This window comes from Mustela putorius, unplaced genomic scaffold (assembly GCF_011764305.1).
Source record: "Mustela putorius furo isolate JIRA1106 unplaced genomic scaffold, ASM1176430v1.1 tig00000870_pilon_pilon_pilon, whole genome shotgun sequence".
NCBI lineage: Eukaryota > Metazoa > Chordata > Mammalia > Carnivora > Mustelidae > Mustela > Mustela putorius.
Window position 1 is genome coordinate 1597340 of NW_025421503.1, and position 15562 is coordinate 1612901.

At 36.1% G+C, this 15562-nt stretch overlaps 1 protein-coding gene across 1 annotated transcript in view; it reads right to left on the reverse strand.

The window, feature by feature from the left end:
• HDX (highly divergent homeobox) overlaps positions 1-15562 on the reverse strand; it is a 247300-nt gene that overhangs the window by 32987 nt on the left and 198751 nt on the right. The window contains exon 6 of the mRNA XM_004776045.2: positions 517-724. Coding sequence (XP_004776102.1) covers positions 517-724 — 208 coding nt within the window. The remainder of the gene's footprint in view (positions 1-516; positions 725-15562) is intronic.

Sequence of the window (15562 nt, forward strand, 5' to 3'; positions counted from 1 at the left end):
GCATGACTATTACAATAAACAATTCAATACTGCATACTAGAAATTTGCTAAGAGAGTAGATTTCAGGTGCTCTCACCATATACATAAATGGTAACTATGTGAGGAATGGAGGTATTAATTAGTTTGACTGTAGTAATCATTTCATTATGTAAGTGTGTATATATAAATATATAATCAAGGGGCGCCTGCGTGGCTCAGTGGGTTAAGCCTCTGCCTTCTGCTCAGGTCATGATCCCAGTGTCCTGGGATCGAGCCCAGCATCAGGCTCTCTGCTCAACAGGGAACTTGCTTCCCCCTCTCTCTGCCTGCCTCTCTGCCTACTTGTGATCTCTTCCTCTCTGTCAAATAAATAAATAAAATCTTTAAACAATATATAGTCAAAATAAATCAATTTCTTTTCAAATGTTAAAACAAAAGTTTTGAAGACTTTAAATGTGGAATGCAATTAGCTGAGAGCAAGTTAAAATCCAACAAATTTACAAAAGCTATTATTAGGAAGTGCAGCATATGAAATACCTTGAGAGCTTCCTTCAGACAAACAGATGGATACTTCATCATTTCTTTCATTATCCTCTCCTACTTCAGGACCAGCTTCCTCTCCTGATGTGAGTGCAGACAAAGAACCAGACTCAGGCTGCTCAGAGAAATCAGCAGGGCCTCCTCTTGGAGTCGGAACTTCAATCCCCATTAAACGATATTTCCTTCTTCGATTCCCAATCCAAGTCTTATAAGAAAAATACAAAATGAATTTTTGTAAACATAGAATCTTTAGGAGTTCTGGCCATTAAAACAACAAATGGATGCTGCATAAAATATTATTAAAACTAAATAGGTACCTAAAATAACAACATTTAATTATTAGTCAGTAAGCAAAAATTTAAGATAATTATGCTTTTACTTTTAAATATATTATTAGCAGAAAGATGACATTTATCTAAATACTCAGACTTTAAAGCAACATGCAGTCCATTGCAGAACACTACTTTTAGACTCCTTTTTCTTTTTTGAGATTGATCATTTTATTAATTTTATATAGTATAATCTATCAAAATGTCCAATATAAATGACTAATAAAAATTTATAAGCAGATGTTTATGCTTATGAAGCAAACAAAATTCAAACAGGATAACCTTTAGAGGAAATTTAACAAATGTATTTAATTTTTTGATAAATGATAATTAAATAACAATGTTAACTTTTTAGAAAGTGTTTCTCTTAAATAAATGATTGTCTTTTTTAATTAGTTAAAAATATATAATTTTTATTTTGTTTTGTTTTCAGTAGAAATAACCCACCAAATCTTTCAAACAAAACACAAATTGATTCTTTTCCTAGTGGCACCAGACATATCCCTATAACTACAGTTCATATCCCATATCCAATCTTGCTTCGAAGGTGAAAATATAACTTTATTAACTTTGATTCTTTAATGGTTACTTGGGTATTTCAAATTTCCTTGGATTCAGAACCAATTTCTAAAAAGTTTCATATTAAAATATTTTTAAAGGCACAGAAGTTTCAAAGGTAGATCTCCTTCACTCAGTTTTCTTCTATTTATGTTTTGCATAATTATATCACAATAATTAAAATTAAAACAGGAAATTAATATTGCACAGTATGTATGTACACTTCTATGTTCCTTTACCACATGATTTTTCTCCCTCTTTTATCTATCATTTCCAGCCCTTGGCAACCATTCAACTCTTTTCCACTTCTATAATTGTGTCATTTAGAAAATATTATATACTCCATTTATGGAGTCATACAGCAAGTGATTTTTTTAAAGTTGGCTTTTTTTATTATGTTCAGTTAGCCACTGTACCGTACATAATTAGTTTTTGATATAGTGTTTAATGATTCATTAGTTAAGTATAACACCCAGTACTCAGCACAGCACGTGCCCTTCTCAATACCCATCACCCTGTTACCCCCTCCCCCCACACTCCTCCCCTCTGAAACCAGCAGAAACAACCTGGGGTCCATAGTCTCTCATGGTTCATCTCCCTCTCTAATTTTGTCCCCTTTGGATTTTCCTCCCTTCCCCTATAAGTCCTCTGAGTTATTGCTTATGTTCCATATATGTGTAAAACCATATGATAATTGTCTTTCTTTGCTTGACTAATTTCACTTTACATAATCCCCTCCAGTTCCATCCATGTGGATGCAAATGGTGGGTATTCATCCTTTCTGATGGTTGATTAATATTCCATTGAGGCAGGCTTTTTTTCACTCAGCATAATTTTCTGAAGATTTTTTCAAGTTGCATTTATCAGCAGTCCATTCCTTTTTATTGTTAAATTGTATTCCCTGATTATTTATGTACTATTTTTTCCATTTATTTGCAATGTTTGTCTAATCATTCATTCATCAAAGGGAACTTGGGTTGTTTTCATGTTGGGGCCCTTAAAGCTTTTATGAAGAGTCAGTCATGAGCAGGTTTTTATGCAGATAAAAGTTTTCATGTCTCTAGAATGCAAATGCTAAAGAAGGCAAATGCTCGGACCTATGGTAATTACACGTTTAGTTTTATTTAAAAAAAAAAAAGCTGTCAAATCATTTCCAGAAAAATAGTACCATTTTACATTTTTACCATCAATGTATAAAAAATCCAGTTTCTTGGCATTCTTGCTAACATCTGGTATTCTCAGTAATTAGAAAATTCGCTGTTCTTATGTGTGCATGCAGTGATAGATCACTGAGTTCTTTGATTTCCCAAAGGCTAGTTATTGAAAAATTTTTTATGTGCTTCCATATACTCTCTTCAGTGAAATATTTCTTCATGAATTTTGAAGCATGAGAGACTGTGGACTCTGAGAAACAAACTGAGGGTTTTGGAAAGGAGGGGGTGGAGGGATGGGTGAGCCTGGTGGTAGGTATTATGGAGGGCACATCTATTGCATGGAGCACTGGGTATGGTGCATAAACAATGAATCTTGGAACACTGAAAAAATTAGATTAAATTTAAAAATAAATAAAATGTGTTTTAAGAGTTCTTTATATATTCTAGATATGAGTTGTTGTCAGATATGTGGTTTTGCAAATATATTCTCCCAGTCTATAGCTTTTACTTTCCTCATCTGGGTCTTTTGCAGAAAAAAAAGGGGGATTTTAATTTTGATGAAGTCCAAGCTATTTCTTATTTTCTTTTATGTATTGTGCTTTTAGTGTCATTTCTAAAAATATTTCACCAAGCCCTAGGTCCTGAAGATTATTCCCTATCTTTTCTTTTAAATTTTTTATAGTTTTTACTTTTTACATTTAAATCTATGATCCATTTTAAATTCATTTTTGTATAAGGTGTGAGATTTAGATCAAAGTTCATTTCTGTTTTCTATAGATATCAAAGTGTTCCAGAAACATTTTTTGAAAAGACTTTGTCCATTGAATTGCTTTTGCATCTTTGTCAAAAATCAACTGAACTGTCCATAGCTATTTCTGGGTTCATTAATCTGTTTCACCAATCTGTATATGTATCTTCCTGCAAATACCACATATTCTTGATTACTGTAGCTATATAAGTCTTGAAATTAGGTAGGTGGATTTCTTCCATTTCATTCTCCCCACCCCCAGAGTAATTTTAATTATAGTAGAATATTTCCTTTCCATATAAATCTTAGAGTTTTCTGGTCTACATCAGCCAAAAAATATTGTTGAGACTTTTATAAGAATTATGTTAAACCTGCATATTTGGAGGCATTTCAGCTTTTTTTTTAAATTTTATTTATTTATTTGACAGAGCGATCACAAGCAGGCAGAGAGGCAGGCAGAGAGAGAGGAGGAAGCAGGCTCCCTGCTGAGCAGAGAGTCCGATGCGGGGCTCGATCCCAGGACCCTGAGATCATGACCTGAGCCGAAGGCAGTGGCTTAACCCACTGAGCCACCCAGGCGCCCCTGGAGGCATTTCAGTTTTACTGTGTTGAGACTTCCAATCCATGAGCATAGATGTCTTTCCATTTATTTAAAACTTCTTTGATTTCTTTTATCAATGTTTTGTAATTTTTAGCAAAAAAGCCCTATACATATTTTGTTAGATTTACCTTATTTTTTTCAGTAATTGAAAATAGTATTATATATTTCATTTCAGTTTCAATATGTTCATTTTTACTATGTAAACACACAACTGATTTTTGTATGTTGATCTTGTATCCAGAGACTTTGTTAAATTCACTCATCGGTTATAGGACTGTTTTTGTAGTTTCCTTAGAATTGTCAACATAGGCAATTGTATGTTACTTTTATTTCCCTTTCTTGTTTCATTGCATTAGCTAGAACTTCGGGTATAAATTGAATAAAGGTGGTCAAAGTGGACATCTTGTTTTGTTCTTTATCTCAGGGGGAAATCATTCTGTATTTCACTATTAAGTGTGATGTTAACTGTAGGTTTGGGCACCTGTAGATTTCTTTTTGAGGGGCAATTTAAAAAAATTATTTATTTTTTAATTTCTTTTCAGTGTTCCAGAATCCAATTTCCCCCAACTCCCTTCTGCTCTCCATCGCCCCATGTCCTCCATGTTATTCCTTATGCTCCACAAATAAGCGAGACCATATGATAATTGACTCTCTCTGCTTGAGTTATTTCATTCAGCATAATCTCTTCCAGTCTGTCCATGTTGATACAAAAGTTAGGTATTCATCCTTTCTGATGGATGGAGGCATAAGGATGAATTCAATTTCCTTAATAGTTATAGGGCTAATCAAATAATCTATTTCATATTGGGTAAGTTGTGATAATTTGTACTTTTCCAGGAATTGATCCATCTCGTCTAAGTTCTCAATTTGTCCATATAGATTTGTTTGATATATTTTCTTTTATCCTTTTTCTGTCTGCAAATTCTGTAGAAATATCCCTTGGCTCATTCCTAATATTACTAACTTCTGTCTTCTTTCTTTTTTCTTTACCATTCTTACTAGATGTTTGTCAATTTCACTGATCTTTTCAACATACTCACTTATTATTTTATTGATTTTCAAATTCTTATTTATTTTTACTTTTTGACCACCTTTACTCATTTCTCCCATCTTCCAACTCCCCCCCTCACCATTGCATCTGGCAAACACCAATCTGTTCTCTATATCTATTAATTTAAAAAAAATAGAATTGGCTTTGGTCAGAGTTCCAAGGTGGCAGTGTAGTAGGGTACTCTGAATTTGCCTCATCCTTGGAATACAACTAGATCAACCTCCAACTATGCTGAACAACCAAGAAGAGGACTGGAGGAGTATGGAAACATTATATACAGTTGTAGTGAAAGAATTTGGCAGAAGTGAGGTTGAGAGCTCTGAATTGGGGAATTGGGATACTGCATGGATGGGAAGGGGAGGAAGCTGAGTTCATGAAGTTAAGTCAGGAAGAGGGAGAAAGTTGGAAAGATTATAGCAGTTTGTGACCAAACAATAAGCCATGGTGAGTGGATCCCTGGGAAGCTCAGGGAAAGATTGCTCCCCTTCCTAAAAGGGTATTTGGAGGAGCATATCTGTGCTCTCTAAAGACAAAGTGACAGCTAAGGAACCTTGAGGGGGGCTCAACAGCAGGGTCAGAGGGGAGCAGAGAGGGGAGAAAACCTCTTAACTTTTTAGTGTGAGCCACATTAGGTTTAAGCTTCTGTGCATGCGCCAAATAGTTGCTTTTTTGGGGACTTACTGAGCAGATCACAGAGGCTAGAGTAGAATGTAGATAACCTTGCTTCTATTTTTTGCTGCTGCCACAATAGATTCAAGCCTCTGCAATGGCTTTTCTGGGTCTAAGGGGAGTAGGGGACTGAATCAAGTGCAGATGGCTGATAACATGGCCCCAGCTTTTTGTTGAGTGATACAATAAACTCTAGCCTCTGCACACACACGGGGTGATGGCTTTTCAAGGACAGGATGGTGCTGGCCACACACTGAGCCTCCCAGCCAGGGGACAAGAATGGGCACACACATCATCAGGCCCTTTAAAATTTTAAGGTTTGAATTTCAGCCACTGGCCAGAGATAAAATACAGGAGATCTGTGGCTCTGGTTATACCAATGACCCAGATCCAGACAGGTCAGGAAAGGGAACTGAGGAGGTCCTGGGTCACAGGAGACTGCTTGCTTTTTTAAGAGGGCCTCCTGAGCAGCGGCTGCCAGTTCCACTCCCCAGGGACAAGAGGGAGAGGTGATGCCTTATTCTATCTACCTCTCCCACCCCCCCTCCCTCCTCTCACCCACCAGCAAAGTCGGACTCCAGAGAGAAACACAGTGCCTCTAGTGGAGGCCCAGACACTCCTACACTAAACCCAAACACCCTGACCTGGAAGGAGCATCTTTAAGAGGGCCAGTCAGATTGTGAGCCAGCACAGCAGATCTCTTCCTCAGGAGACCAAGAAAAATCCCCATATCTACCAAGTCTACTTATTAAAGAAAGCTCAAAAACATCAGCTTCCAACTTATCTTCACAAACAAATCAAAGCATAACTACTTAAAGGCCAAAACACTCTCTACTACAAGGAAGTAGGAATTCTGTAGAGAAGGACCGTTAGGAAAGATCAGCCAAAATAAAAGAGCAGAGAGTGCATACCATACACCAGAATCACTTTCTGAAGATATTCTTGTTGTTCTTGATACTATTACTGCTGATTCTGCTGGTTTTGTTTGTTTGTTTGTTTGTTTTGTTTCCTTTTTCCCCAAATTATTTTATTTATTTTATTTTAAAAAATTTTTGTTATGTTCACTTAGCCAACATATAGTACATCGTTAGTTTTTGATATAGTGTTCAATGATTCATTATTTGCATATATCACCTAGTGCTCATTACATGTGCCCTTCTTAATAAACATCACCCTGCTACCCCTCCCCCACCCCCCCCGAAACCCTCAGCTTTCTTTCCCTTTCTTTCCTGACCAAATGACTAGAAGCAGAATTTCAAAAGAAAAGGAACAAGTAGATGTAGTACTTCCTGCCACAGATTTAATCAGTATGGATATAAGTAAGATTTAAGAACTGGAATTCAGAATAACCTTTATAAAGATACAAGATGGGCTTGAAAAAAGCATAAAAGATTCTAGAGAATCCCTTACTGCTACTGATATAAAAGAAATAAAATCTTATCAGGCTGAAAGTAAAAATGCTTTCACTGAGAGGCGAAAAAAAAATGGAGGTCTAACTACTAGGGTAAATGAGGAAGAAGAGTCAGTGATATAGAAGACAAAATGGTGGAGAAAAAGAAAACTGAGGAAAAGAGAGAAAAACAACTATTGGATCAAGAGGGGATGATTTGAGACATCAGTGACACCATAAAGGGCAATAACATTAGAATAATAGGGGTCCCAGAAAATGAGGAAAGACAGAAGGGGCAGAAGTTTTACCTGAACAAATTGTACCTGAGAACATCCCTAATCTTGGAAAGGAAACAAGCATTCAAGTCCAGGAGGCACAGAGAACCCCCCTCAAAATCAATAAAAATAGGTCAACATCGCAGCATATAATAGTGAAGCTTGCAAATTTCAGAGATAAAGAGAAAATCTTGAAAGCAGCTCAAGACACGAGGCTAAGAGCTCTAGTACTATGTTGAACAATAGTGGGAGAGTGGACATCTGTGTCTTCTTCCTTACCTTAGGGGTGAAGTTGTCATTTTTTTCCCCATTGAGGATGATAGTCACTGTGGGTATTTTATATATGGCTTTTATGATTTTGAGAAATGTTCCCTTTATCCCTACATGGTAGAGGGTTTTATCAGGAGAAGATGCTGTATTTTATGAAATGCTTTTTCTGCATCTATTGAGATAAAGAATCTTTAAGAAAATAAAATAAAGTAAGCCAAGTAATCATGAGAGAAGAGAGCAAGAAAAGGGATGGAGAAAAAGTACAAAAAAACCTTATAAAAATTGAAAAACTGGCAAAATATACATATCTATCAATAATTACTTGGAATTTAATTGGCTAAATGCTCCACTCAAATGACAAACATTGATGGACTAGATTAAAACAAACAAACAAATGCACACCAAGGCCCATCTATATACTTCCTATGAGATAATTATTTCAGACCTAAAAACACATGAAGTTTAAAATTTAAGGGTTGGATAATTATTTATCATGCAAATTCCCATGAAAAGAAAGATCTGGTAGCAATACTTACATATGACAAAATAGACCTTGAAACAAAAAGTTTAAAAAGAGACAAAGATGAACACTATATAATCACTGCTGGCACATTCCAATAGGAGGATAATACAACTGAATATTTATGCACCCAAAATGAGAGTACCCAAATTCTTTGAGCAGTTAATAACAATAATAAGGGACAAATCACTAGTAATACAATAATAGTTTGAGACATTAACATCCCCATAAGATAGATCATTGAACCAGAAAATCAACAAGGAAATGTTGGGTTTGAATGACACATTGCCCTAAATAGACTTAATAGCTATATTCAGATAATTTCATCCTGAAACAGCAGCATACACATGCTTTTTAAGTGCACAGGGAATATTCTTCATAATAGATCATATATCTGGGCACAAAATAAGTCTCAATAAATTCAAAAAGATCAAAATCATTCCGTGGAAATTTTCTGACCATAGCACTTTGAAACTAAAAATCAATCATAAGGAAAAAATCTTGAAGTAGCACAAACACGTGGGAGTTAAATAACATGTTACTAAACAATAAATGGGTCAACCACAAAATCAAAGGGAAAATTAAAAAGCACATGGAGACAAATGAAAATGAAACACAAAGTTATAAAATCTCTGGGATGCAGCAAATGCTGTTCTAAGAGGGAATTTTATAGCAATACATGCCTACCTCAAGAAGCAAGAAAAATCTAGGGGCGCCTGGGTGGCTCAGTCTGTTAAGTGTCTGCCTTCAGCTCAGGTCATGATCTCAGAGTCCTGAGATTGAGCCCCGCATCAGGCTCCCTGCTCAGCAGGGAGTCTGCTTCTCCCTCCGCCCCTGCCCCAGCTCTTGCTAAATGCTCTTGGCTAAAATTTTTAAAAAAATCTTTAAAAAAGAAGAAGCCAAGAAAAATCTTAAATAAACAACAAAACCTCACATCTAAAGGAGACAGAAAAAATTAACAAACAGAACCCAAACCAACAGAAAGAAGGAAATAATAAAGATAGATCATAAATAAATAAAACATAAGCTAAAACAAGGGAACCAATAACCAAACCAGGAACTGGATATTTGTAAAAATTAACAGAATTGATAAAACTTTAGCCAAACTCATTTAAAAAAACATAGAGTGAGTGTATTTAATCAAACAAAATCAGAAATGGAACAGGAGAACAATTGGTCAATACCACAGAAATACAAAGGATTTTAACAGAATATTATGAAAAATTATATACCAACAAATTGGATAACATAGAAGAAATACATAAATTCCTAGAAACATATAATCTCCCAAAATTGAATCAAGAAGAAACAGAAAATTTAAAAAGACTGATTACCAGCAATGAAATTGATTTAGTAATCAAATAAGTCCAAAAAAAGAAAAGTTCTTAGCCAGAAGGTTTCCCGGGTGAATTCTACCACACATTTAAAGAACAGTTAATACTTATTATTCTCAAACTATTCCAAAGAATAGAAGAGGAAGAAAAATTTCCAAATTCATTCTATGAGGCCTGCATTACCCTGATATCAAAACCAGATAAAGATTCTACAAAAAAGGGAAATACAGGCCAATATCTCTGAGTTTAGATGCAAAAAGCCTCAACAAAGTTTTGGTAAATTGAATCCAACAATACCTTAAAAAATCATTTACCACAATTAAGTGGGATTTATTCCCAGGATGCAAGAGTACTTCAGTAATCACAAATCAAATAATGTGATACATTACATCAATAAGAGAAAGGATAAAAATCATATGACAATTTCATTAGATGTGGGAAAAGCATTTGAAAACATAAAACAGCCAAGCATTATATATATATATATATATATATATATATATATATATATATATATACATATATATATATTACATTAGATTTAGAGAGAGCATACCTTCATATAATAAAGACCACATATGAAAAATCCACAGCTAAATCATACAAAATGGGGAAAAACTGAGAGCTTTTCTCCTAGGATCAGGAGGAAGACAAGGATATCCACTCTCACCCCCTTTTTTCTCCAACACACTATTTGAAGTCATAACCACAGCAATCAGACAAAAAGAAAAGGAATAAAAACAACTACATTGGTAAGGAAGAAGTAAAAATTTCACTATCTGCAGTGACATAATACTATATATTCAAAGCCCCAAAGAATTCACCAAAAATTACTAGAACTGATAAACACATTTAGTAAGTTTGCAGGATACAAAACTCAATGAACAGAAATGTATTGCACTTCTATACACTAATAATGAAACAACAGAAAGAGAAATTAAGAAAATGATCCCTGTGGAATCCCATTTACAACCACACCAAAGATAATGAAACACCTATGAATAAACTTAACGAAGGAGGTAAAAGATCTATGGTGTGTAAACTATAAAATACTGACGAAAGACATTGGAAATGACACAAACAAATGGAAAGATACCCCATGCTCATTTACTGGAAGAAGAAATATTGCTAAAATGCCCATATTATCACAGGTGCCTGGGTGGCTCAGTTGATTAAGTATCAGTCTCTTGATTTGGGCTCAGGTCATGATCTCAGGGTCATGAGATCAAGCCCTGTGTCAAGCTGCACAATCAGTGAGAAGTCCTTTGAGATTATCTTTCTCCCTCTCCTTCTGCCCCTCCCCCCATGCTCTCTATTTCTATCTAAAATAAATAAATAAATCTTTAAAAAAATGTGTATACTACCCAAAGCACTCTGCAGATTTAATGAATCCCTATCAAAATACCAACAACAGGCTTCATAGAACGAGGAAAAACAATCATAAATCTTGTATGGAAACATGACACTGAATAGCAAAACTATTCAAAAAAGAAAGACAAAGTTGGGGCACCTGGGTGGCTCAGTGGGTTCAGCCTCTGCCTTCAGCTCAGGTCATGATCTCAAGGTCCTGGGAATGAGTCCCACATTGGGCTGTCTGCTTGGCGGGGATCCTGCTTCCCCTCTCTGCCTGTCTCTCTGCCTACCTGTGATTTCTCTCTGTCTCTCTGTCAAATAAATAAAAATCTTAAAAAAAAAATAAAAAATAAAAAAAGTTTAAGAAAGACAAAGTTGCAGGGGTCACAATTCCATATTTCAAGTTATATCATAAAGCTGTAGTAATCAATAAAATATGGTACTGGAACAAAGACAAACACATAGATCAACAGAATAGGCTAGGTGATCACCAAGACAGCATGGCTCTGGCATAAAAACAGACACATAGAGCAGTGGAACAGAGGAGAGAGCCCAGATATGGGCTCTCAACTCTATGGTCAATTAATCTTCGACAAAACAGGAAAAAATATACAGTGGAAAAAAGACAGTCTCTTCAATAAATGGTGCTGGGAAAACTGGACAGCTATATGCAGAAGAATGAAACTCGACCATTCTCTTACACCGTACACAAAGATAAGCTCAAAATGGATAAAAGACCTCAACGTGAGACAGGAATCCATCAGAATCCTAGAGGAGAAAACAGACAGTAATCTCTTCGATATCAGCAACTTCTTTCAAGATATGTCTCCAAAGGCAAAGGAAACAAAAGTGAAAATGAACTTTTGGGACTTCATCAAAATCAAAAGCTTCTGCACAGCAAAGGAAACAGTCAAGAAAACAAAGAGGCAACCCACAGAATGGGAGAAGATCTCTGAAAATGACAGTACAGACAAAATGTTGATATCCAGGATCTATAAAGAACTCCTGAAACTCAACACACAGAAAAGAGACAATCATATCAAAAAATGGGCAGAATATATGAACAGACACTTCTCCAATGAAGACATACAAATGGCTATCAGACACATGAAAAAATGTTCATCATCACTAGCCATTAAGGAGATTCAAATTAAAACTACATTGAGATATCACCTTACACCAGTTAGAATGGCCAAAATTAGCAAGACAGGAAACAACATGTGTTGGAGAGGATGTGGAGAAAGGGGAACCCTCTTACACTGTTGGTGGGAATGCAAGTTGGTGCAGCCTCTTTGGAGAACAGTGTGGAGATTCCTCAAGAAATTAAAAATAGAACTTCCCTATGACCCTGCCATTGCACTCCTGGGTATTTACCCCAAAGATACAGATGTCGTGAAAAGAAGGGCCATCTGTACCCCAATGTTTATAGCAGCAATGGCCACGGTCGCCAAACTGTGGGAAAAAAACCAAGATGCCCTTCAATGGAGGAATGGATAAGGAAGATGTGGTCCATATACACTATGGAGTATTATGCCTCCATCAGAAAGAATGAATACCCAACTTTTGTAGCAACATGGACGGGACTGAAAGAGATTATGCTGAGTGAAATAAGTCAAGCAGAGAGAGTCAATTGTCATATAGTTTCACTTATTTGTGGAGCATAACAAAAAGCATGGAGGACATGGGGAGTTAGAGAGAAGGGGGTTGGTGTAAATTGGAAGTAGAGGTGAATCATGACAGACTATGGACTCTGAAAAACAATCTGAGGGGTTTGAAGTGGCAGGGGGGGTGGGAGGTCGGGATACCAGGTGGTGGGTATTATAGAGGGCACGGATTGCATGGAGCACTGGGTGTGGTGAAAAAATAATGATACTGTTATTCTGAAAATAAATAAATGAAAAAAATAAAACTGCCCTACAATCCAGTAATTGCATTACTGGATATTTACCCAAAGAATACAAAAATTATAATTAGAAAGGATATATGCACTCCTACTTTTTTTGCAGTATTTTTACAATAGCCAAACTGGAAGCAGCCCAAGTGTTCATTACTAGATGAATGGATCAATAAAATGTGTATATACATATTCTTTCATTTATTCTTCTCGAAAATGGAATTGGGAGGGAGACAAACCATAAGTGACTCTTAATCTCACAAAACAAACTGAGGGTTGCTGGGGGGAGGGGGTTTGGGAGAAGGGGGTGGGATTACGGACATTGGGGAGGGTATGTGCTTTGGTGAGTGCTGTGAAGTGTGTAAACCTGGTGATTCACAGACCTGTACCCCTGGGGATAAAAATATATGTTTATAAAAAATAAAAAATTATATAAAAATGTGTATATACATATAGATGGAATGTTATTCAGCTGTTAAAAAAGAGTGAAATCTTGGGGTGCCTGGGTGGCTCAGTGGGTTAAGCTGCTGCCTTTGGCTCAGGTCATGATCTCAGGGTCCTGGGATCGAGTCCCATATTGGGCTTTCTGCTCAGCAGGGAGCCTATTCCCTCTCTCTCTCTGCCTATCTCTCCATCTACTTGTGATTTCTCTCTGTCAAATAAATACATAAAATCTTAAAAAAAAAGGAGTGAAATCTTGCCATTTGTCATAGCATGGATGGAGGTGAAGAGCATGATGCTTAAGTGAAATACATCAGGAAAAGACAAATAACATATGATCAGTAATACATGAAATTTAAGAAATAAACAAAAAAGGAACAAAGGGGAAAAGAGAGAGAGACAAACCAAGAAACAGACCCTTAAATATAGAGAAAAAACCGATGGTTACCAGAAGGGTGGTAGTTGTGCAGATCAGTGAAGTAGTTGATGGGGATGATGAAGTACACTTACCATGAGCACTGAGTAATGTATACAATCATTGAATCACTAAATTGTACACCTGAAACTAATCTAACATTGTAAATTTACTTCACTTTAATTAAAATTAAAATTTAAATAACTTAAAAAAAGAAAAGATAATCAACATCACTAAGCAACAGGAAAATAAAAATCAAAACCACAGTGAGATATCACCACACACCAGCAAGAATGGATATTATCAAAAATTCAAGCAATAACAAGTGTTACTGAGGATGAGGGGAAAAAGGCAACCTTGGTGTTCTGTTGGTGAGAATGTAAATTGGTGCAACAACTATGGAAAATAATATAGAGTTTCCTCAATAACGTAAAAATTTGAAATACCATGTGATCAAGAATTCTACAACAGGATATATACACAAAGAAAACGAAAACACTAATTTGAAAAGATATATGCATTTCTTTGTATATTAGAGTATTATTTACAAATGCTAATGTATGAACGTTTAAAGTAGTGTGTAATGTGTGTGTGTGTGTGTGTGTGTGTGTGTGTAAAGAATGTCTTGCCAGTTGAGATAACATGGATAGACCTACATGGCATTTTTCTAAGTGAAATAAATCCCACAGGGAAAAGTAAACATGTGATTACACTTATATGTGGAATTTAAGAAACAAATAAAAAAAACCCAAACTAAGAAAGATTGGATAAAAAAAACCAAAAAGACTCATTTTATTTTATTTTTTTAACTTTAAAAAAATTTTTTAATTTTTTAATTTTTTTATAAACATGTAATGTATTATTATCCCCAGTGGTACAGGTCTGTGAATAGCCAGGTTTACACACTTCACGGCACTCACCATAGAACATACCTTCTCCAATGTCCATAACCCCACCACCCTCTCCCGACCCCCTTTCCCCCAGGAACCCTCAGTTTGTTTTGTGAGATTAAGGGTCTCTTATGGTTTGTCTCCCTCTTGATCCACCTTGTTTCATTTATTCTTTTTCTACCCCCCAAACACCCCATATTGCATCTCTACTTCCTCATATCAGGGAGATCATATGATAGTTGTCTTTCTCTGATTGACTTATTTCACTAAGCATAATATCCTCTAGTTCCATCCACATCATCACAAATGGCAAGATTTAATTTCTTTTGATGACTGCATAGTATTCCATTGTATATATATACCACTTCTTCTTTATCCATTCATCTGTTGATGGACATCTAGGTTCTTTCCATAGTTTGGCTATTGTGGACATTGCTGCTATAAACATTCGGGTGCACATGACCCTTCGGATCACTACGTTTGTAGCTTTAGGGTAAATACCCAGTAGTGTAATTGCTGGGTCATAGGGTAGCTCTATTTTCAACTTTTTGAGGAACCTCCATGCTGTTTTTCAGCGTGGTTGCACCAGCTTACATACCCACCAACAGTGTAGGAGAGTTCTCCGTTCTCCGCATCCTTGCCAGCATCTGTCATTTCCTGACTTGTTAATTTAAGCCATTCTTACTGGTGTGACGTGGTAGTTCACTGTGGTTTTGATTTGTATCTCCTGATGCCCAGTGATGTGGAACACTTTTTCATGTGTCTGTTGGCCATCTGGATGTCTTCTTTGCAGAAATGTCTGTTCATGTCCTCTGCCCATTTCTTGATTGGATTATTTATTCTTTGGGTTTGACTTTGATCAGTTCTTTATAGATTTTGGATACTAGCCCTTTATCTGATATGTCCTTTGCAAACATCCTCTCCCATTCTGTCAGTTGTCTTTTGGTTTTGTGAACTTTTTCCTTCGCTGTGCAAAAGCTTTTGATCTTGATGAAATCCCAATAGTTCCTTTTTGCCCTTGCTTCCTTTGCCTATGGCGATGTTCCTAGGAAGAAGTTGCTGCAGCTGAGGTCGAAGAGGTTGCTGCCTGTGTTCTCCTCAAGGATTTTGATGGATTCCTTTCTCACATTGAGGTCCTTCATCCATTTTGA